At 42.5% G+C, this 24,110-nt stretch overlaps 2 protein-coding genes across 24 annotated transcripts in view; one reads left to right on the top strand and one right to left on the bottom strand.

Annotated features, from left to right (window-relative positions):
• LOC138061779 (uncharacterized) overlaps nucleotides 1-24,110 on the top strand; it is a 34,088-nt gene that overhangs the window by 3,539 nt on the left and 6,439 nt on the right. For 7 of the 22 annotated variants that reach the window (XM_068915504.1, XM_068915506.1, XM_068915502.1 and 4 more), the window contains 2 exons: nucleotides 8,280-8,361; nucleotides 11,258-11,625. The exons of 2 other annotated variants lie outside the window; for them this stretch is intronic. In XM_068915504.1, coding sequence (XP_068771605.1) covers nucleotides 8,280-8,361; nucleotides 11,258-11,610 — 435 coding nt within the window. In that variant the 3' untranslated portion in view covers nucleotides 11,611-11,625. Of the gene's footprint in view, nucleotides 1-8,236; nucleotides 8,362-11,238; nucleotides 11,626-11,845; nucleotides 12,139-12,436; nucleotides 12,562-24,110 lie in introns of those variants that run through there. 13 more of the 22 variants (XM_068915515.1, XM_068915510.1, XM_068915512.1 and 10 more) reach the window with 7 other exon arrangements.
• Nucleotides 2,112-24,110, bottom strand: part of DDI2 (DNA damage inducible 1 homolog 2) — a 29,071-nt gene continuing 7,072 nt past the window's right edge. The window contains exons 3-10 of one of the 2 annotated variants that reach the window (XM_068915500.1): nucleotides 23,039-23,269; nucleotides 20,283-20,409; nucleotides 17,883-18,010; nucleotides 17,118-17,246; nucleotides 16,237-16,340; nucleotides 15,611-15,800; nucleotides 10,834-10,896; nucleotides 2,112-8,975 (exon numbers count right to left, since the gene is read on the bottom strand). In XM_068915500.1, coding sequence (XP_068771601.1) covers nucleotides 10,880-10,896; nucleotides 15,611-15,800; nucleotides 16,237-16,340; nucleotides 17,118-17,246; nucleotides 17,883-18,010; nucleotides 20,283-20,409; nucleotides 23,039-23,269 — 926 coding nt within the window. In that variant the 3' untranslated portion in view covers nucleotides 2,112-8,975; nucleotides 10,834-10,879. Of the gene's footprint in view, nucleotides 8,976-10,833; nucleotides 10,897-12,693; nucleotides 13,227-15,610; nucleotides 15,801-16,236; nucleotides 16,341-17,117; nucleotides 17,247-17,882; nucleotides 18,011-20,282; nucleotides 20,410-23,038; nucleotides 23,270-24,110 lie in introns of those variants that run through there. The other variant, XM_068915499.1, reaches the window with a different exon arrangement.

Below are 24,110 nucleotides of genomic sequence, written 5' to 3' on the forward strand. Positions count from 1 at the left end.
CAATGCTTTAGGGCAGGAGTAGGCTCTTTGCTTAGCATTTACAGCCCAGGGTTAGCATGAAGAATGTTACACATAAAAACAGGAGCAATCAAGAGCTCATCACATAACCGGATGGTGAGGAAGGACAGAATGAATCATTAAGGTGGATCAAATCTCCTATAGCAAAGTGTACCAAGTGCAAGATACTATCCTAAGATACATAAACTTATCATACAGTGTAGTTATAGGGCACTTCAGTAAGAAGGTTGCCAACACTCAGGAAGGCTATTCAAGAGGTACACAAAAGGTTTCAGGAGACAGGAGGATAGACTTAGAGAAGAAAAATTGAAGACACTATAATTTAATTACATTAAAAAGGAAACAGGGCGGGGGCTATGTATTGTGACAACTTGCTGTTATTGAGAAGTATGAAGATGAGGAGTGGAGGAACCTTCTGTAGAGAGCTGGGGATCAGGACCAAATTAAGGAAAGGGGGAAAAAGGCCAAAACATGGATGTAGGCCAAACATCCGGATAAGTAATCAGCAAGTCCTGCGTCTCATTACCAATGGGCTGGCTGCAGGCCTATGAGCACATCTGCATTCCACAGCCAGGCACAAGTGTTTGATTTTGAAACATTTCCCATTTTGATTTGTTAACAAAGAGAGCCGAAACTAGTCATTCCTTTGGCAGCTGCTGTTGTGAGGGATTTCAACCACCAACCATTCACATCCTTGTCCACATGACTTGATGCTTTTTTATTGACAGTACCTTGTAATTAGCCTGCTTTGCTGTCATAGCTAATTACATAATAGTAGTGATCTTCATAGTATGCTTCTGAGGGGATCCTTTGCCCCATTTACCACCAGCAGAAAGAGGAAGCAAAGCACATAAACGACTCTAGGCCACAGTGAATCAGAAGTCAGGCCGGACTGCAGGATTTCCCAAGTCCCAGTCTGGTGACTTACCTGCCCAAAGGGTGGCTGACTTGGCCAATTGACATGAGGCGCGTGCTAAGACCACAGGGCTGCAGAAAAGTGAGGCAGTGGACTGGCATCATTGGCCTTGCTGAGTTTATGAGTGATATTTGTCAAATTTCTTTTGTTGACCATTGTCCAGACTATTCTAGTGCAGAAAGATGTATGATGTGATGCTTGCCTCTGTATCTGGCTCCTGGTTGTGATGCAGCTTCCACACCCATGTGACTAATCACAGTAACCTCAATCTATAGTATGTGAGCTGGGAGGATATCCCTTGTGCTATGCCTAAAGATAAACAAGGAAAACATAACTTACAGTGAGCTTTAAATTCATTACAAGGAGCCTGAACCTCTCCTGGCCATAAAGGGGCTGCAGATTTAAAGAGAACCGAGAGCTCCAATTCAGATAGGCTAGGACAATCACAAACGAGAAGGTAACCATAACTATGTAGTTAATCTGCACTTGCATACAGTATCAAAAGAGAACTGCATAACATAGAATGAACAAGGCCTGAGCACTCAATATAGTTTCAGGCAATATTTGGCTCTTGAATCATTTCCCAGGGGAAGAAAGAGGACTGCTTCATCATGGTAACAGATCCTTATGCTTAAACAGATCAGTGTTGTTCTTTAAGGAGTATCTCTGCCGATGTTGTACTAACACTGACTGCTGTCCAGGTATCTGAGACTCAATGGTCAAAACTCAGTCCATGTCTCAAGGGACAGCACATCTCCCTTTTTCAAGATACGATAAAGGAATTAGTGCTCCATGAGATAAATGCCACCATTTGGGATTAGCTGACTGCACTACAGGTTTCAGAGGAGGAATATCCCCTACTTCCCCTTTTCAAAACCAAATGGGATCTGCTCCAATAGCCAAAATGCAGTGCATTCAGCAAGTTAGTTTTGTAGCCTAACTCTCTTCCACTTTAAAGTCAACAGCCTATCTCTGTAGAAGGGAAGCTTGTGTATTTCTCATGCCTCTTCTCAGCTCCTGCAAACAACACTAGTTTTAAGCATAGATTTCTGCTTATCATATTCAAAATGGCAAGATTCATGATACAAAAGCTCCATTGGCTTTAGAAAAAAGCCAGAGAAGGATTTGAGTGCAGGGATGCTGACCTCAGAAATACATACAGACCAATCAAGCAACATTATGATAAAGTTTTTATTTTTTTAAATATCAAATTTTTTACACATCAATTTTGTTGAGAAACAGTCCCCCGATATTAAAAAACAAAATCAAAAAAAGAATCAAGTGTGTATTACTTTGGGCAGAACCACATCCCATTATCTGATGACACAGCCACTCCTCCCTTCAACCACCTGCAAGGACAATCACAGTATGTTCAGCCCAGAAGAGTAAATGACACAGATGCAATACCAGCTTTAGGATTCCTGAGTATTGATTCCCTCAAGTTCCTTAGATGAGTTTGTAAAACTCTTAAGCTAAAAAGCATCAGTCAAAGAATAACCCAAACTGCTATGCATTTGGATCACAGACTAAGCTAGATCTACACAGTGCAGGAAGAAATCACTTGAATGCTTCAGAAGGGAACAGTGTACACCAAACCAACCCCATTTTCCATGGTGACTTCTGAGAGAGGCAGGCAAAAGACCTGGTGATTTCTCCTCTTTGATTTTAGGTTCGAGTTCTGGGAGGAGCCATTTGGCAAGAAGTCCAAGTCTGGTGAAGAAACCTCTAGGCTCTGTTCCTCCTTTTGTCCATGAATGGCATAGTGTTTTAAAGAAAACTCATCTGCAAGTTAAGCATTCAGCAAGTACACTTAAATATTGCTTGCTTTTGAGGAAAGGAGACAGCAAGGGGCTGGAGAAAGAGGGCGAGACAAAGACAGAAAGAAGGAAGCATATCTAGGAGGTACAAGGTTAACAGTCCCGGAGACCAAGTGTCTATGTAGAAAGTTGAACGTTACCAACAAGACAGATTGTCACAGTAATTTAGTGTAGCTCAGCTCTGTTCAGTAGCAAGTAAACATGCTAGGGACTGTCACCAAGAAGCATTTCCTCCTGTCAGACTTAATGTCCAGAAACTTTCAGATGTTGCTATTTCTCTAAGCTTCACCTCTAAAATCACCTGGAGTTCCATTTATAGAAGCATGCATTCAACAAGAGGCTGAGAAAATCCCTTCAGTATCTTTTAAGGAAAAAAAGTACATTCCAGAAACCAACAGAAAGGCACATAACCGCAGTGGCTTCAGGAAACACCCAGAAACAAACTCTGCAGACCCAGAAGGGTCCCCACAGGCACTGACATCTTTAAGCAGCAGATGTGCGCTGCTTTATTCTTTATAGACTGACTTTTCATAGCAAGATGCTAAGAATTATTTTGCTAAGCTGGTATGACAGTTAGTACATTGGAACAGTGATGAATGAGAGGGAACCAAAGACCAGAAAGAGCCTTATTTTAACCCAGGGTACATTTATCACTCCGGGAATTTTGTCTTAAAGGTGGGTTCTGAGTGAACACCACTAGCAAGACATATTGTATAGTACCAGCACCTAGGCGCATTTCCCAACTCTGCCCAAGGCATGAGCGCCCAAGATGACCTCTTTCTCAGTTTAGACCACTGGGGGTCTGCACAGAGGCTGGGGAGGTGGGGGCAGTTGGTGGCATATCTTCAAACACATGACAAAGACCCTCGGGACAGTAAGCATGAGCAAAGCCTATGGACAGACAGCTAAGGACGTACTACAGAAGCCACATCAGGACTCAGCTCTTTGGAAACCTGAACAGTTGTCAGTGTTACCTTTATCCCACACGCTAGCCAGCAAGCTTTAGCAAAGTCTGCCATTCCTGCTAAAAAGGAGAAGTATTCCCACTTCGTGGGCCAGGTAGACGCAGAGACCAGTTAAAGAATTGCTAAAGGCTGAGCAAAGGATGTTTGCACACAGCAGAGAGAAAACACACACAGACATTAAAACAGAGCACAACTTTTAGACAGCATTCACTATGTACATTTCTATTATGTTTCATTTTAACTTTATAACTTTATAAATACTTACCACTGCCTGAACTTTCTTGAACTTAACTAAATCTTGTTCCTGAAAATCCAAAATTATTTCCTAATTTAGCAGCACATAGCCATTCACTCAAAGCAAGGCTCTGTGAAGTTAAGAGATAATAAATCACCAGGCTTGGACTAACTTGATAAAATATATATATATTTTTAATATATATATAATATATATATATTTTTTTTACAAGTATTAATCAACTGAGGGGTCAGGCTTCTGTTTCTAGCAGTTCAGAGAAAGTTACTCAGGAAATTCTAGCAGTATTGGTAAAATACTTCAGTAAAGCTTTGGCAAAGGGTAGATTTCAAAACCAAATTATATTTGACAAAGAATAAAACTGAGTATTGAAGCAAAATTGGCTGATGCTCTAAAGCTTTTACAGCATTAATTCTGTATATGCAGTTTCTAAGTAAACATGGCCATAAAACTAGAAACTTTAACCAGCTTGGTGCAAAGCAGCTGTACTTCATCTAGCTATTAGCAATTGCTTCTAAAAACATTAATTGTAAATATGAAAAGGGTATAACATTGAATGGCTAACATCTGATGCTTTAAGAAGCTGTCAGTAAACTAACCTGCAGGCTAAGGGTGCAAATTCAGCTCTCGCACATCCAAGAGGGCAGACTCGCAGCTGGTCATCTTCAGTGCACTGACCACATGTACCAGATGAGGGCATGCTCCAAAGACCACCTCACTGAGACCCATAGCATGAATCAGGAGACACTGGCTGCTTAGACAGGATACTCTGGTTCTGAGACCTGGGAGCTTCATTCTAGCTGCTGCTTTTGATAGTGAACCAGTTACAGATGGGGATGGGTCTAATAGTGTATCTTATTTCCTAAGACCGCTAGGAAGAGATCTGAAGACTGTACTCTTGTATCAGCCCAAACGCTACCTTTTACAGAAGGGGCTTTTGCTGGATTTAGGGTGCTTACTGCAAAGAGTATTTAAAAACTTCCACAAGGGGGTAACTGCTACCACCTGCATGGCAGAGATCATGAAGCTGTAGTCCTGTCTCTGTAACTCAATTTGAGCTTCATGATACTTCATGTTGCTCAGGCAAGGGGTTCCCAACCCATAACACAAACACTACCCAAAGAGCCAAACACTGCTTCCTACACTCATGTGGAGCAAGGCCTGCTGCTGGCAATCACAAGTAGTGGGAAATAAGCTAAGTGCGTTTGGGAGCCCCAGGCCCAGCTGGTACATTCACTGTTCATGTAAAAGCTCTGTTTGACAGACAGGGGAACGCCTGAAAGCCGTTTATATTCCAAAGGATCTCTTGGCTACCCAAGCACCTAAGAAAAATCTGACAACCACTGCTCACTGCCATCAGAAACTCCTGCAAGTTTACAGACGAAACCAAATTTGTGTTGTTTTTAAATGCCACCCCACATGAAAAAGCCTAGCACACACACAGGCAGATCTGCTAAGCAACAAGGAAAACAAAAAGAACAGGAACAGGCCTGAGACGATGATAACAACAAATGAAAACCATGAACAAAACACACTGGATTTTCAGCTGCTGTTGAGTCACCACTTCAGATTTAGTTTGAAGCAGAAAGTTAATGATTAACATTTTACACAAAGCCACTTGAGAGAGTTGCAAGTAGGATTAAGTAAAAGTTCCTACTTTGGATTTGGTATCATGTTTCAACCATGCTTTCCCTCCCCTTCCCCAGCCCCAGCAGTATTTTGGGGCTGTACAGAGCATCAAGTAGTAGTTCATCCCAAAAAAGCACCTGGAAAGGGCTTCCTACAGCAGAGCCTCGGTGGGTCCTAGTCAGGCAGGCTTCTCACCAAGGGCTTTCCAGAAGGCCACAACGGTTGTAATGCAGAAGCCGCATCAGTGCATTGTTTCATAAACCCTATTGGAGAGCCCTCACTCTTTAAGAGGTATTAAATTAGTACCCCACAAGCCACTAAAGGTTTCTGCAGTTTGCATTTCCACAGCTGAGAGGCTGATCATCCCCAAACATTGAGATAAACTAGTGCAAACCTTCCCCCCCGCCCACCTTTCTTTTCTCTAATCACACGCCCACTCAATGCATAGAGAATGCATTCACTAAAACTGAGTTTATTCTTTGAGGGGCAAGAGAGGAGAAAGGAGGAGGGCAAGAGCCTTAACATATGATCTGTTTGTTAAGCAATTTCATCACTAAATATTTGCCCTAGGTGGCTGAGCTTGTTCTTTCGTATGAAGGGACACTATGTTGGGAAGGCTAGAAAACCGTAAAATACTCCCTTTTCCCTTTCCCCCTGCCCACGACTCATACCAGCACATCGTCAAATAAGTTACTGCATCTCTTGTTTTTGGTAGCACCAAGTTCTATCCCTTCTTTTCTTCTCCCCATCTCCCAATCCCCACATTGTAAACTTCAACACACTGGCCCAAGAGTATAAAGGGTTTGGCAAAAAGTAGGCATCAGCTTTCAATGTGCACACACAAGAATGCACACTTTCAAGAACCCCTCAAAAGTTTACATATCCCAAAACCTGTAGGCATCTACATACCTTTAGAAGCTACTGTAATTATTTGTCAGCATCACAGGTGGACATTGGGTTATAAAGCACAGAAGAGCTAGAACTGGTACAAATCCACACAGTCCGTTTGGACAAGCTCCATTTCGCATCTGCACCATACTGAACTCAGTGCGCACCTGTCATCCTGTAACAGCACGTGCTGGGCCTTGCCTTTGGCCACACACATACACACATGCAATTCACTTTGCAATTGGTTTTGTGCTGGACAGGGCAGTGGTGGTGATCTTAATGGCTTCTACTTTATTTGTAACATTGGAGCTTATTCTAAAATTGTACATTTACATAAAAACATTAATTTTAATCCAGTATGCATCATACGAATTAAAAGCTATCCTGTCCACACAATGCTAGGATGTTTTCTTTTTTAAAAGGCCAAATCTAACAAGTGAAACAGAAGAGAGAAGTTACTTTGGCTGCAAATAATTAAAAACCTGGCTCAACATTCTGCTTGTATGTTATGATGTATAATTTAGATACGTCCTTTAAAAGAAAAGACACTCCAGTCAGCTACTTCTTCTGTAGTTATGTAGGAACAATGATACTCCTGGCTAGCAAAATGAGAAGAGCAAGATCTGCATTTCCATCTGCTCGTTCCAAAGCCTCAAGAGCTTCCCGCGTGGTAAAACCAGCGCAAAGAATCCGATCAATGTCAGCCGCAGGGAAAGCGGGCAGTGCAGAAGCAACAGAGGCAAGCTCAGAAGAGCCAGCTGGTGGGTGCAGCAGTGGTTCCTCAAGCCCATGCAATGGCCACAGACCTTCAGGAGCCAAGGCGTTGCTTCTCCCAGATGCTCCTGTGAACAAGCTCTGAGTATCTTGAGACACATCTTCATCCAAAGCAGGTTTAGAAGAAAAAGATGTGTTTTGCTCCAAAGTCCGACTTGTTGGACTCTGATTACATTCTGCCAAAATATTTGCCTGCTCAGAGCTCTGTTGCTGTTCAGCCGATGTCACTGCAGAATTCAGCATGACCAAATCACTCTTACCTGAAAGTTTCTGCATCTCTGTAGCATCTTTTCTGACAGCTGACTGTGTGCGACTGATACATGCGACGCAAACCTTTTCTACTCCGCTATCACAATGCTCTTCCCCCAATTGTCGCTCTGCGTTTCTACCTTCAGACCTCACTTTATAGAAGGAGCAACTCTGTTCCTGACTGTCTGGATCTAAGTCTTTATGCTCATCTTCAGAAAGCCCCTTCTGTTTTGCTTGTTCTTTGTGAGCCATTTCCAACTGAGAGACTTCTTCAGATGCAAGAATTTTACATTCTCCTTTACGACTGATAATCAAGAGTTTGTGAAGCTCTTTCAAGGCTGATGCTAGAGAGAAACATGGTTCTTCTGAGGATGCTCCTGGGTCAGTGTCCAGCTGATGGATGCTGGAGAGGGAAGAGCTGTTTTCAGTAGTTAAATTAGGTAACTCATTATACTTTGCAGGAATTTCATTGGTGCTCTTAGACTGCAGCACATCACTAGTGGAAACTGGATCATCCAAGGAGGAGTCAGACTTCAGTGACTCTACCTCCATAGAAGGAAGATCCAAGTTCACATCAGATACACTTCCATTCTCAGCCTGCCACTCCTGTTTGCTTGCTGAGCTGTGCACTTCAGCTCTAGACTGCTCAACTATATCTACTTCCATAAAGGTTTCCATATGCATACAGCTACAGGATGCTGACATTTGGATCCTCTCTTTCACACAGGAAAGACCTACTTTCTCCAGTCCATTTCCTCTTGTTTCTGCAGGAGAGTGTTCTGGCTGGATGCCTGCATGACCCTCTTCCACAGCAGGTTTCTCAACCCCACCAACATTGCAAGGACCTTCTGGGTGAGTAATCTCATTTTGTTTCTCCAGATGTTCATTCACTGGTTCTTTGCACATCTGATGATCTACAGGAAGCTCATTCTTTTGTTCCTCCTGTTCTGAAGACAAAGGTAGTTCTTTATTTTGCTTGTGCTTAGCAGCAGTGTCAGCCAAGCTGTTTTCTTGTAGCACTTCCAAAGGAGGTTCCTGACCATGGCCTTGTTCCTTAGCGTTACATTCCTTTAGACTGTCAGCAACACATGTTTCTTTGAGTATGTTCTGTGAGAGGCAAGCTGGACTGCGACAGGTTACCTCCCCTGTCTGGAGAGACCCATCATTATTTGCCAAAGAAGCATTATTGGAAAGATGCCGTAATAAGAGAGGATGTTCTTTTTCTGGGGTTAGCTGGCATTCAGTTGAAGACTCCAAAGACTTCACGGCTCTAGGATCAACGGGCTCTGCGAGGCTAGGTATGGGTGAGCAAATTGAAGCAGGGGCAGAGGCAGAACGATCAAGTAATTGATTCGTGGGATTACAGATCTTGGAACTTAGTCCTGAAGACTGGACTGGATTTTGAAACCCATCAGAAGCTGGTAATGAGGGCTTTTCCAGTGAGGTAGTTTCTTTGTCACTATTCTCTATACACAGAGAGAAAGAGAAAGAAGTAGTTAAGACGTATGAGAACCACCTTTTTTCAAGTATTTCTACCTTTGGAATACAAGCTAAAAGGATAGTTTGTATGTCAGCTTGACACCGTTTCCATTTGGAAATTACTCAGCAGAGCACCACTCCATTTACCATTAGTTACTGCAAGAAGAGTTGTTACAGATTGTCCAGTGCTCTGAATATTAACTAAGGGCAAATCCAATAACTACATTCCAGCTGCAGACACTTAATCACTGACAGCAAAAGACACAAGAAGCCAGTTCCAGGGTGCTTGGAGAGCTCACAACTAGAGGACATTTAAACTTTAAAGTGAGCAAATATATCTAGAGTCACCGAGAAGATAATGAAATCCCAGAATCTCACTTTTAAGAGTCATTTTTTCAAAGGAGAGTAAGATCTACACTTTGTGATACAGGAAAGAGACACTCCAGCAGCATACAAGCACACAGTATTTTTAGAGGGAGGCTTCACAGACGCTGCTCAGTGGTTTGTTGAAGCTTAAAATAACTTTAGGTTTTCTTTCAGCCATAACCTTTGCCTTAATCAGGAATATAAGCCAAGGAACATCATTTTTTTTCCCCATCTGAATATCAGGGCAGATGGGACAATGACAGCAAAGAAAAATGCTACAGACAGAGCAATTGCTTGTTTTGTTTCTTTTCTTCAGTATGTTAATGTATGCAGTGATTAGAAAGCAACAAAGCAAACATCCTCCATCAGATTATGCCAGCTTGAACTGTAATTGTGGATATAAAATACTGACAGTTATTCTACTCTTTCTTGAGTTACTGTTGTCTGCTGTTATGTAGGAAGGGAACTAGCTGCTAATTGACATCTTTGAGAAAAAAAAAACCTCCGTTGAAGCAGTTTTCATACAACAGAAATAGACAACCTCTGAGGTTTTAATTACAGAACCCCAAAATACCTGGGAGCCTATACATTTAAAGTGAAAGCCATTTAGCAGATTATCACACAATTCAATATGTTGGTTTTAACATTCTCCACAAAGAGTACAAGATTTTCAAAGTATAGGAATTAGTACAGTCAGGACTTGCTTGAATTCACTTCAGATCAGATAGCTACGCATGACAGATCTATAAGCAAACACTTAACTACTATTTTTTCCTGAAGTAACTGGTTAAATTGTTAACTGCACATACAGCTATTACAGGTTGAGCTGCATCTGTTCAGTTAAATTAAAGCCATTCAAAAAGTCCACTATCACCAAGTATTTCCCTGCCTTTTAAAGTCTTTACATTCACTTGTCACATAAAAGCCCAAATAACTGATGACTTGGGGGTGTGCACGATTTGTGACATACCCCGGTTGCATTAAGTGGTACCTTGTTTCAAAGAAATAATTCACATACAACAGCACATTGGCATTTCAGTTCACCAGATCTGCTTTAATCTTGTATTAGGACATACAGTTATCAGCAGGGTTCCATGCTGGTCCACTTTGTGTACAACTCCCCTGAACTGCCAAGCACTTTTAAGGAATTTGCCATCTCTGCTCAACACAAGTTCAGGTTGAGGCACCAGAAGCATTTTAGATAAGCAAGCATCACTTGGAGAGCACAGAAGGGAAGTTCAGAGCTCTAAGTCCCCCCTTTCCATGAACATAGGGCTCCAACTTTTCTAAGAAGTTTACACAACAAATTTGTTGCCTTTGGCCAAGCAAGGCAGAACCTTCTTCCACACTCTTAAGTGAAGGAGTTGATAGTTTCACACCATGTGAGTTTCTCCCTACTATAATTTAAAGCAAGGACAACCCTGCTGCTGGTAGCGTGAATGTAGTAGTGAAAGTTTATAAACTGATGGCTATAAATACCTGGTCTGTGGCCCACTCCAGCTGCAGTAAACACACACTACATGCATCAAGGCTTCTGACGTTCTGTTTGGATTAGGAAACAAACACACCAAACTTGCATTAGCATTCAAAGCACACAACATGCATGGTTATAGTCCTGCAATTTCTCAGCTTCCCCCAACAACTGTCCGTAAAGATAGTGCACTGAACAGCAGGAGCTCTTCCCAATCACTTCTTCCAGAAAAAAAGTTCTGCTTGCCACTGTCGCGTCTGGGAAATTCATTACATCAAGTCAAAAAACATCTCTGCAGAAGAACAGCTTAAAGGCTGTTCTGTACTATCTACGCTTGCAAAGCGGTCCGTGGGTGACACGAGACACTTGATAAGATATATGCAGCAGAAGGCACATGTCTAACACCATACTAGTTTGTTCTCCATACTGCAGAAGACATACAGGAGCCACACCGCAGGGAAGTGAGAACTGAGATGGCATTGCAGTTCTGCAGTTCTACTCCCAGGAGCTACTACCTTGTCCTGTGCCACTGTATGCAAGAGAAAATAAGCAAACTTCAGCTTGCTGCAAATGGGAAGGATAAAGATTCTGGGGTGAAAGACAGAGACATCGCAAGAAGGGATTACTGCCCGAGACCAAGAGCAGAACAAGTGAAGAGACAGCCAGAAGTCAAACCCAATTCATTGTCTCCTTCTCCACATGGAGAGCAAAAAAATTGCAGATCTTTGTCAGTAACACCAAACACTAGTTATCAGGAAAAATTAAAAAAGAACTTTTCTTGCTAACAGTCTGTGCAAATATATCAAGTCTCATGCTCTCATTAAATCACTAGTACAGCCTTTGCTGCAGTAGCACTAAAGTGTGCTAGGATTTACTTTATCCAAGTGTCAGATATCCAAACAGCTGTGCACATTTTGCTCTGTGTTGTTTTTCATCGATTCCCTCTCCCTTCCCACAGGCTTCAAACTCAATGGTCTTAAATATAGGACTGTTTTACCTTAAGTCTTTCTCTTTTTACAGATACACAGGCTTACTGGAACAGCTGACTTAACTGCTCATACGTACAGCTACTGTGTTTGATATCACAGAAGGAATCTGCCTTTTTCGCCTCAGGAACTCGTTTCTTTTATTCTCCATTAGATAAAGATGGTGCATTACACACTGCGATACAGCACCTCTGATAGATGCACTTTGGTATAAAATACAGTAGCAGATGCACAAAGTCACCTGTTCTACTGGCTGCACATCTGGTTTTAATGCAACTATAACAACTTAACAAAATTGGAGTATTAAAAAGCCAGAATTATCCTGCAGATTTCCAGACTGCTCATTTTTCAAAAGGGTGGCAAAGAGGCTTCTGACACAGGATACAAATGAAAACAGGAGGCATTTTTTTCTCTTTCTGCATGGTAGCATTATGTTCACTCTCTGCTGCAAAGCCAGTCCTTTAGAGAGGAAACAGTGTCCTTTGATTCACTGGCTCTGTAATAAGGGTCTAATCAGTAAATTCGTCAAGGAATCTTAAGTCATTTAGACAGCAGAAGTAGCCAGTGTTCTGCCGAGCACTCCTCGGCTTGATCCTTCTGAGACTCACTGTCATCCTTCTTGCAGGGTACCTACAGGAGCTGAATCCTAGCTCCATCAAGGAGATCAATCCAGCCAATGCTAGGAACAAACTCTTCTCCACAAAGAGCACCAGCAGGGATAAATTCCTCTCTGTACGAGAAAAAGTCTGAGTTGCAAATTTGGTGTAGTGCCCTTCTTATTAAGGCTTTCTGGATTAAAAACCTGTATATGGGGTAAGCTACTTGAAAACGCTTCCTGCCATACCAGCTGTGGGTTTTTGTTTTTTGATTTTTTTTTTTTTTGGTCAGTTCAAGTTCTCTACAATCACTGAGCTGTTGCAAGTTTTTTTTTTTTTTTTTTGGGAAGGGGGATAACGACACATTGCAGAGTGGCAAAAAAGAGCAAGCTCTCAAATGTAACTGAAGCAAACACGGAGGATCTAGCAGATCACAGTAACAGGCAAGCTGATCTTGCCATACACAGAAAACATAGCAGGACTCCACCACCACTTCAGCTGCTTTTTCATAGGCTTTGAAACACCAGAAGGTCAGCTGACAAAAACCATGAGGCTTGATAAAGTGGGCTTCAGTGGATTGAATAAGGCTCAAGAGTAATCCAGGTGCATTCAAAATGAGAACTTTAATAGCCTATTGATGTACATGGTGATTTCCGTTGTACCGTCTACCCGAAGGCAGCAAAAATTCAAGCTGTTATAAAAGAACACAGGCCTTGTGGGGAGCCGAGTTTCCTGGTGCTGCACTATATCCACTCTCTGTTTCTGCCTCTCCCGTTTCCTGTTCTTTGACTTGGTTTTCTTGGTACCATCTAGCAGCAGCTAATAGTTTTGGAAGAGAGGAAGAGGGCATATATGTTAATACTGACATCTCAAGATACAACTACAATTGCCTGTGAGCCAGAGGCTTGTGATACATTTAAGACTTTATATACAGTCAATCTAAACAAGACCTAACTTAATTTTGTTTATTAGCATTCTACATGTACTAGGTGAATACACAAAATGCCTTTTCTTTTCTAAGCCTGAAATCTTTCACATTCCTTTGGGGCTCAGTATCAATGGGAAATGGTAGACTGCTGATTAGCCTTAGAAGCCACACAGCCTTTCAAACTGCACTGGTACATAAAGCAGTTTTGATTTCAGTTATTTTAGGTGCTTTTTCATTTTAAAACACTTTGCTCAAATGCTTTAATGGTAATGACATTTTTTCAGGCTGAGCGGTTTTGATTTTTATTTGACCCTTTCAGCAGACAACCAAATCCAAACTATGGCATCTGCCAAGTCTGATTTTAAATGGTGAGATACTGCCAAAAAAACCCCAACCACACCCACAAACACCTTTGCTTCATCAGGCTCAGAATTTTCACAGAAGAGCCAATATTTACATCCCTACATTTTCTCTTCCAAGTTGCATGGAGAGAGACTAGCTCAAGTAACCAAGTCTGATCCTTAGCTGTATCAAAATCTGACAAGGGCAAGGTTAAATCTGTGTTACACTCTGCATTTCTCTACTTGCTGTAGCTTGAGTTAATGAGCGTTCAGATTTGGCTTCACAAGTCAAACGTGTATACTCTTTCTTACTGATTCATTACAGTCAGGCCTTCCTCTGGAAGTTTTTGCCTCCCTGGAAACCTTAGTCTTGGAGTGGAAGAAAAACAGGTCAAGGGGACAAATAGGCACAGTCTTGTGCTCTCCTTAATGTAACTCACTCAGTTATTAGCAAGTAAGTCACTGCTTGCTTTTTGGACTATTAAGCAGTAACTGGGATAGAGGGGGAGTGTTAAAGAAAAAGCTTCAGTGCATTATAAAAGCAGATCTGAATATCGCACTTCAATTTTAAATACGAACAAATGTTTTCACTAGGTTTTCACTAGTTTTCACAAGTGTTTTCACTTTTCTTAAAGGATAGCAATAAAAATAATGAAGACATCAAAATCCATCCGCTTAAACACAATCCAGCAAAGACTTTTGGGTTTGTAGGGGGAAACGGCATCTTGCTGCATGCCTTCAAAGGAAAAGGTAGCAGAAAAACTCTGAAGTCTTCTTCCCTTTAAAACACATGCATACCAAGTGTTATCTTTCTATCCATTTTGAAGGTCTAAGGAAGACGCTTTCTGAGCTATTCACCATTTGACTGAAAGAGTGGAAAATACAAAAGTGAAGATTTCCTTTAGCATATGCTGAAGTTAAAGAGGAGTTAAAAAGAAAATCCACATTTCAGACAGTTTGGCTAATAGCTCAGCTTTCAGCTATTTTGGCATTTTCATTTAAATTCTGCTGTGCAGCCTATGGCTTCTAGAGTCTCAGGGAGCAAAACTGTAAGAGGGGAGGGTGAAAATTCTCTTTGTAGAGTGCCTTTACGCAGCTGATGTACATTAGGATCTGAATTCAGCTGCTTCTTCTGAATGAATAGGAAATAAGCTATTTAGAGCAAAAGTAATCTTCAGTAAAAGCAGCAACTTATTTTCCGGGGCACAATCACATTCCCTAGAGAGTGCTAAGGAAAAAGCGCTGAAACAGTACTGTTTTGAAGAATTCTCATGAACTTACATCGTCCCGGAGCAAATAGGTGGGCATAAACTACAAGTGAACACATCTTACAAAATTATAGCTCCTCAGCAGAGGGACACCAGCTGGCTACAGATCTGCTTCCAGACCACTGCACACACAAAACCAGAACAGTTGCTGAAACAGGTATTTGCTCACCCACCAGAGATTTGTACTTACTCTTAAGGATCCTGTTTTTATATGCTGTAGCTGCTAAGAACAGAGTCACAGAAGTTGCCACAATGCTGTGCCTATGTGATGACTAACATGTCACCTGACTCATGTCCCTGGCTGGACACTACAATTTGAATCAGGTGAATGGGTGCCAGAGACCATCATTTATCTCCACATCCTCAAAGACCAAGAGACCAAAGCTGGTAGGAAGTTGCAAAGAGAGCACAAATTAAACAGCAAGCACCCCCAAATGCCTTCATGCTGACAGATACTGCTATACAAGACAGACAGAGGTGCAGTTAGAGGCCACGAGCAAGAAAGCCCCATTCTCTCCACTATTTACTCACTGACATTGCATTAGATTATGTCCACTAGGAGCAGAGAAGAGGGAGAAGGGGGCTCCCAGTGACTGCTGACAGACATCCTGATACATAGGAAGAAAACTATGGCAACTAATATTTCAGTCAGGCTCCTTGTGGTACCTGCTTCCTCTACAGACTTCTGTATTGCTTCTGCCAGTTCTTGGTCAGCAATCTCCTCCGGTCGCACATCCTCCCGCCCTGCCCCGTAAGCCAGCCTCGCACACTCTGGGAGCTCGCCCTCTGGGAGGAAAGTAGTCTGCGAGCCAGTTGTGCCGATCACCAGTACATTCTTCTTGAGATCAATGGAACACTGTGGGAGAACATCAAGATATCAGGGCCCATGTAAGAGCGGGGCAACTCCAGGAGAAAAAAGGAAAAACAAGGCAGGTTAAACAATCCATTTCCAATGGGAACAGCTCACACACACTAAAAAAAAAAAAAAAAAGGTGGGCCGGAGAGCTTCACTATAGGCAAGGGCCCCCAGATGCCTTCATTTGTAATAAATCATTGCATTTCAAAGCTCTGAGCGTCTCTGATCAGAGCAAAAAACCTTCAGGGAGCAAGCAAACGCCATACAGGTTGCCATGATGCATGTAGCATATCTACTTCTTCCACAACTGGCTGGAAAATAATCCACTATCATCACTCTCCAGAAAATTCTAAGAAGTTCACAGGAATGGCATTTGTGTCGCATTTAGCGGTTGCCAAGGAAGAGCCAGTAACTGCTTCAAAAGAGCTTTTGTTACCTGATGCCTCTTAAGCATATCCAGTCCTAGAAGCATGTCCATGGGCTGCTCTTCAAGGATTGAGAAAGAACATGCCAGAAAATCCCCTTCAATCTGAACCTGAGCTGAAATGCAAGGAAGGTAAGTTACCACCTCATAAGCTACAGCACAAGGGCTCTACCTTCTGTTTTCCCATCCCCTAGGAAAACTCTGCACAAGCCTGCTGGGTAAATCTGAAACCAGAGCTCTGACATACTGCTTTGGTCACAGGAAGTCAAGCCCTGTGCAAGCTCCAGGATGCGACGGTGCTCCAGGTCAGGCACGTGTTGATCTCAGATAGTTAGTTATTTTAAAAGCTGATCTGCTGTAGAGCCTTCAGTACCGCTTACATAACCCTCTGAGCTAGAGCTGAAGTAGTGGTACAGTTCTCTCAAGCACAAGTCTAAGTAACAACAATGAAGAGGATGCATTTTTCAGACATTAAGGCCAACCTTATGTCATCCAGAAAAACTGCACAAGAACACAGACAGCATTCTCCTCCCAGAGGAATATGAAACACTCAGCTGTACTGGAACTCTTCCTGAGCGACTCATACTGCTGAACAGTCATACCCTGAACAGGAAAGATCCTGCTATTTCACATTAACCCCACTTTTGCACACGGAGCGAACATCTCCTCTGTGTCTGCTGGAGCTGAGAACTCCCCTCAACTAGAGCGTTCAGATAATTCCACTAAGAAAAGCACTAAACAGGCCAGAAGCCAGATTACTGTGTCCGAGTCAAATGAACATATTGCAGATGCACTTTTATTTTACTCCGTGGGAGTTTCTAACATTTACAGCATTAAATAAGATGCAGTCAAACTGCCACTAAAGCTGTCCAAAGAAGAACGCCAGTACTTACCTAAATGCACTCTGCCAATGATTTTCTGTGTCCCTACACCTTTAGCAATGCCAGCCCACCGCCGATCTACCAGCCTCATTATGTTGCACCTTTCAGCACAAGATTGGCTCATAATGGTCATCTGGGCACCTACCAGCAACAAAATTAAGAATTAATCCTGATAGGTCATCCCAAAATAAAATTATATCCTGAAAGGGATTAAAATCCTGCATTCAGCAGCTGGGAAGCCATACCACCTGCTTCAGGGAACTGCACTATGGCACAAAGGCTGCTTATGAATCCCCCCTGCTTTTAATTTACTCTGTGCGTATACCCAGAGATGAGCACTAACAAGTGAAGTACGTATTGCTGTTGAGCTGAAATAACCCTGAGTACTTTCCCTTTAAAACTGTGGATGGAAAGTACAGCATTAAAGGCAGGCAAAATCCCACCCCCTCCATCTGTAAACTGAGGTAAGGCACACATGTGGCAGTGACCTTTCTGGCATTGCAACCATCAGATACCAGAAATTCACACAGGAGCCTTGATCCCAGGGTGTTCAGTCACTCCTTTACACTGCTTCCCAAAGTATCTCAACAATTTGCTCCATTTGCCTTAAACAATGCCCAGAGTGCTCTCAGATTTTAATTAGATACTTTAAAATCTTGTAATGTCATGCTTCACTATGGAAAGCGAATATTTCGGGCAAAATTTCCGGACTGTTTACCTTCTCCCTCAATGAGCCAAAGGAGGATATGGAGTAAGATTAAAACGTGGGCAATTCACCTGAGTCAACAAAGGCTTTCACCGGATGTCCGTTGACTTTGCAGTTAATATACAGCATCACCACCTGGCCAAAACTCTCAGGGGCCTCTTCCATTGCTATCGTCATATTTTCTTCAATATTTTGTTGCCTAAATTTAAATGGAAATTAGAGTAAAAAAAATAAATCAGATCTTCTTTCAGCAAAATCAGTAATTTCATAAGCATCTTTCTGTCTTGCAAACAGATCTGGTAATCCCACCCACTACAGTTCAGCAAGTTACAAACAGCTTGTTTAAAACAAAGACTGTTTCATTAGCTAAATGTAGCCTTAACAGAGGAATTGCTAGTGATGATCTTGTCTTAATCCAGAGATACCAAGTCACTTTGGAACAGGAAAGACCACCATTCCTTCCAACATCTTGCTTAACTCATACTACAGCATTTAGCACCTGAGATACATGCATCTGACAACTTTCTGCTTGCAGCTCTGTCATCACAGAGTTAACCAGGAGAACTTGTGGGTGAAAAACTGCATATTTATTAGTCACTCTAAAATAAAGCACTGAGTGCACACGATGAAGATGTTGCCAGTAGCTACAACACTGGAGTCCCACTCAGCAGCTGAACGTTAACATCTTCCAACATTTCCCTGGTATCTTGCCTTTTGCAGGCACAGGGAGGGAAGGAGATTAGCAACTCTGCAGAGAGAATGCCACCATGATCACAAGCTCTCGCTGCAAATTCAAGCCTACCGAAGAAACACTCAAAAACCCTGCCCCAGGCCTTGCAGTAATCTTGAAAGCGATGGGTATCAGCAGTGACTGCATCTGAAATAGATTATCTACCAACAGAAAAGGGCTTCTAACTTCAAAACCATTTCACTTTCCCCCTCAGTAGGGGAAGGGAACCAAACTCTTTTCTTGCTTTTATGTATACAGCAGTAGCCTTCCCACAGCAAGATGGGTAGATGTGGTTTCTTTAGGGGTGGAGGGGAAGAGGGCAGGCATTTAAAAACAAAAAAAAACAAACAACACACACACGCCACTCACAGCATCCAAGATCCGGCTTTCTTGGGAAATAAAAGCACCCTGCTACACTGCCACTAGTCCACCCTGACTTCATGGGTGAAGTCATGAAACAATCTGAAGAACACACATTATACTGTCTTTTCATATTTAAGCTTAAGTAAGATATACAGAGGTTGATCTTCAGTTTCAGCTTTCTTATTAAAACCGTTACGCTCTTTCCTCCCTGCTTGACACTCCTTCCACCTACAATACGCTTGAAGGAGAGAAAACATGGCTCGAAAAACATAATGCTTACACAGTACCTCTCAAACAGCGTCTAGTTAAGGAAGGCATGTCAAGTGATCAGAGAAAATAAGATAGGGTGTGAAATTTGGGAACTATTAGATGCCCAAACTGTTCTATAACAGCTGCACAACCTTGGGCATATCATCTTTATCCATCCCAATTCTCCCTCATCTATGGGGCAAAGAAAGCACTCCTGCACCTCAGAGCAACATTTTGCTATCTCTAAACAGCAGAGTGCAGAAAAGAGAAGTGCTTATCATTTATGCATTATCTGGTAGCAAAACCTTGTCAATCACAACGCAAGAATTCACTTTCTTATCGCAAGTGAATTTTGGTCAGGACCAACTATGAGAAACTGTACAAGACAGACATTTCTACATCAGGAAAAACACCACAGCCCATGTTCTGACTCAAGGATTTACCAGTCAATTTAAGGAGTCAAGGCTCAGCCCAATGCAATTACATTTGGAATACAGAAAGGGGGAGTGAACATTGATGAGCAGAACATCATTTCTGTAGACAGACACTCCTGTGACAGCAGTGAGGTTCAGAGTCTGGAATTAGCCAGAGATACAAACACAATTAACAATGAGCAAAACCAAATCTTGAAGGCAGCTAGGAGAAAGGATACCACATTGCACAGCAAAGAACTCAGGTTAGAGACCAGCAACGGCCCAGCTCTCAGCTTTAAGAGATGTCCAAGGCACCTAAGCACTATCGCTCAAGAAGATCTTTGCTAAGCACTTTCCACCAGTGCTCTTCACTGGTTTCAGAGCGGCCCTGCTTAGACAGTTTTGGGGCATCACCCTCACGGGCAGCAATGCTGCAGCTCATGCTCTGTGCTCAGCTGGATTTATCTACAAGGACGGGGTGTGCCTATAGGTCCCTGGTTTCCAAACATCCCACAGGCAAAGGTAGCTCTGGACACCTCCCGCAAGCAAATTTCTGTCTTAAGATGGGATCTGCTATCTAAACACATTCCATGCATCCTCCAAGGAAAAAGCACCAGGCTGGATGGAAGCACCCTGTGAAAAGCGTTCCCTAAAGACCTCCGGAGCCTGTGTGCGACTTCGGCTTGCTACCTTATGTCTTGACTTTGGCTTGCTACCTTATGTCTTCTTCTATCTTGGCTTGTGCCTCAAGATCAAAAGGATCAGCTGAATAGAGTCGAATTCTCTCTTGCTCCCGCCGGGCTCGGTCCTGCTGTTGCTCCACCAATACCCTGGTGAATTTCTCTGCAGTAACAAAGAGATACAAAAATGCTTTTTACTGGAAATTACTCTTACGAATCAACTCTTGGCACAGCAAGCTGCTTCTTTTATGCCAGCACGCACTCAGGGATAGAATGAGCGGCGCACTCGCAAAAGGCTTCATCTGAAGGCGGTATGGGCAGACCTCAAAGGCCTGATCAAACTTGGGAACCTGCTAAGATGAAAAACAACTGGAGCTATTTCTCCTTGTGCCCAATACCCAAACACAGCAATGCTGTCATGTCAATTGGAGTCAATTTCCTTGCACATACACTTTTTTGTATGAAAGAAAAATTGAAAAGCATCAATACAACAGTATTTACAAAGAGTTGCTATTAAAACCGAAATTCGTTATTCTACTGCAGCACGAATTGCCTACACAATACTTGGAAAGAACATCTGCAAAAACAGCAGATAAATTACACCCAGAGCAGAAATGTAGAATACAGCATTTGAACACAAGCTTCTAGTTTGAATTCTGCACGAATATTTTGAAAGGCCTTCAGACAACCTTTCTTCTCCACTGAGGAGAAAAAACAGGCACAACAACAGTGATACTTGGCATTTGTCACTTGCTGATACCAAAGCATTTTACATATGCAGCAATCATTACACTCATTTGTGAGGAAGCAGAGGTATCTCAGTTAACAGTCCCAGCACCACGGCCATAGCTAGAATTGAGATTTCTTAACTCTCAATAAGATGGCCCATCTACAAGAACAGATTGCAAAATATATCACATTTTGCACTCAGCAACCCTTGCAAAATTACCATATGTAGATTCAGCCAAGAACAGAACCTACATTATTAGACGTAAGACGACAAACAACAAAACTTACTTTAAACCCAGACAGCATGGGCCAAGATACAGATATTACAATCCCTAAAGCTGAAAGCCTACCACTGTAATCAAGAGGAGCTAGCAAGGACGCTTGCTTCGGGAAGTCTAGTCACACTTTCTAAGGACACAGGTTTTTTTAGATTCCTCTTTTTTTGGAAGACCCATGGCTAATTTTTACTGCTTGAATCTGGGCACATACATTCCAAAAAGTACTTGGCTATAAATTAAGTTCCGTAAGCACAGGAGGCTGTGCTTTTGCTTCAAATAATGCAGTTCCCATAAAGCAGCTCTCAGGCTCAAAGCCTGTTACATGCTCAAGAAGGCATTGCACATGTTTTGACTTTTTAAAATTAGGCTTCTGTATAGCAGGTGCCTTCTAATGTGCTTGCAATGCATGCAGCACAGTCACATGGCAAGCATCTATGCATATATTTGGACATTAGAGCAAGAGTAGAACTGGATTTGTGCCCAAATACCAATAGTAACAGTACAAAACAATGACAGCACAGCCAAATAAAACTGCTTCCTCCTAACATTCCACTGCAGCAATTTGGGACTAAAAAAGTACACCTGAATCAAAGTTTAATGCGCATAACAGGCAATAAAGGTTAGCAGACGAGCCAGTTCTGGGTGTCTTGGGCTTAACCTCTTACTTTCTATGCCAACACTAGCACATTCTTCTCAAGGTGAGGGGAAGAACATCTCTTCTGCACTACAGACAGAGCTCAAAAGGTGTGAAGAAGCTTTAGAGAGCAAAGGACATGTTTAACTCTACAGATATGAGCTTAAGTCAGAGAAAAGAAACGCAACAGACCAACGACGGCCATTCAAGGTCCCTTCTAGCTTCCTTTGACTAAGGGAGAAATCATTAGGATGTAACCTCAAGGGGGGGGGGGGGGGGGGAAGAGAGAGAGAGAGAGAGAGAGAGAGAAACGTATCCCACTAGAAACTCCTCCTCTTCCTTCATTTCCCAAAACTCAGCAAGATTTATTTCCTAACTGAATCCCTTCCAGAGGCTGACAGACATCTCTTAATGCCTGAAACCACTCAGTTTTCATACTAAAAAGAACACTGTCTTAGAGTTCAAAGTTTCATCAAATGAAGAGTGAGGCACCAAAATCAACTACTCACCTGCAGGGAAAGTGATGGACACCATACTTTGGTGAAGTTAAATTATTATAGTTTAACTTTACCACATGACATCCCCAAAATACGTAAACACTTTCAAGTTTTTAAACTTGTCACAAGTTTGCGACAGTATTTCTATTGGAAAAGCTCCCTAAAGACACCGCTCACTTCTTCCCCAAACCATCCAGCAACGGGAGACACACCCCTTTCCCTCTCCCTTTCTATCGTCCACTTCTTTGGAGGCTGGTTTTATTACATCTTGCTTTCTGCAGAGGTCTAAGCAGGTTCTGGGATGCAGCAAACACCACCGTTACTGAGAACTGGTGCGTTCAGAGATCCTTAGCATAAAAAGCAAGCTGAGCCGCTCTTGTTCACAGAAACTCATCTGCGCATCTGATCTTTCATAGTAGGGAATAGAGGATATTCAAAAAGCTGAGTGCAAAAAACAGGCAAAGCTGTTGCTAGAATTAGCCTTGTTTGAGGAAGAGGGACTCTGCCTTCAGCGCTCCCAACTAGCGCCTTTTATCAGCATTATCAGTGCGTTGGCAGTGAACAGCCCAGCTAGCAAAACTTGTGGCTGCCTTTTATTAGGCTTGAGCTCAAACAGATTTAAAACCACCTCATGCAGATAAAACCACAACTTACCAAGGTCTCCGCTGAGCAGTGCCTCCGCTAGGGGCGGATTGCGTTCCTTCAGCAGAGACAGCTCGTGCGGATTTGCAAGCAACATTTCCCGTAGTAATGCTGGATTATCCAAAGCCTGAGGAAAGGAAGGTGCATCAGGAGGCGACGGGCGAAGATGCTGTGCTGGTGGCCGACGCTGTTGAGTGGACGTCCCAGGAACTGCAATGCTGCTGAAGTCTATCTTAGGCAGACCTTGAGGGAAAAAGAGGTCAGTGGTTCGTATTTACAGCTCTGCTCGAAAAACACCCTAGGAAAAAAACATTGAAAGGATGCGTCGGGCATAATGCGACAGTATTTGAACAGGCCTTTAAATAGCAATCCATGTCGGAAGGCTCCTCCGAAGCACTGCCACATACTCAGGTTAACGGGTTAGGAATGCTAGCACATGTTTATATAACTGGTCTATTCTTCTATCTGGCCCTTTTTTCCAGCAATGCACTTACTGAATCACAGACTAGTTATTTCCAGCTTCACAAATGCTAATACCACACAGAGGGATCACAAGGCTAAACCTAGTGTCTCTATGGCACTTCTGAATTTCTCAGATAAGAGATCAAAAAAAGAGTTAAGACTAACATTTCTGCAGACCTGCATTGCAGGTACCAAACCTCCCGCTCAGGCAGGAGGATCAGAACCTCAGCCACTGCTCCCAAGCCCTTCCTACAGCCAGTCACTGCTTCTTTTCAAGAGATACTTTTATGAGGGCGATATGCTAGAAATTACTGCAGCAGGCAGGACAAAGACAAGAGTAGGGCTCTACTCGTACATTATAGATTTAGAGGAGCCTGGCTTGAATGCATCATTGCATAACTGGGTTTGTTAAGATCTGGCTTCTCTGGGTATTTGTCACAATACAGATGCAGAGCACACATCACAGCCACCTTTTAATGCATCTGAGATGCACAGACTGCATATTATTGCATCATTATACAGAACGGAAAGGGAATCAGCAGTCCTAGGAAAAATCCACATGTCTTTATAAAAACTGCTTTTCTGAACAAGTTACTTCCCTTGCTTTCTCTGCCTTTCCTCA

This window comes from Struthio camelus, chromosome 21 (genome assembly GCF_040807025.1).
Source record: "Struthio camelus isolate bStrCam1 chromosome 21, bStrCam1.hap1, whole genome shotgun sequence".
Lineage (NCBI taxonomy): Eukaryota > Metazoa > Chordata > Aves > Struthioniformes > Struthionidae > Struthio > Struthio camelus.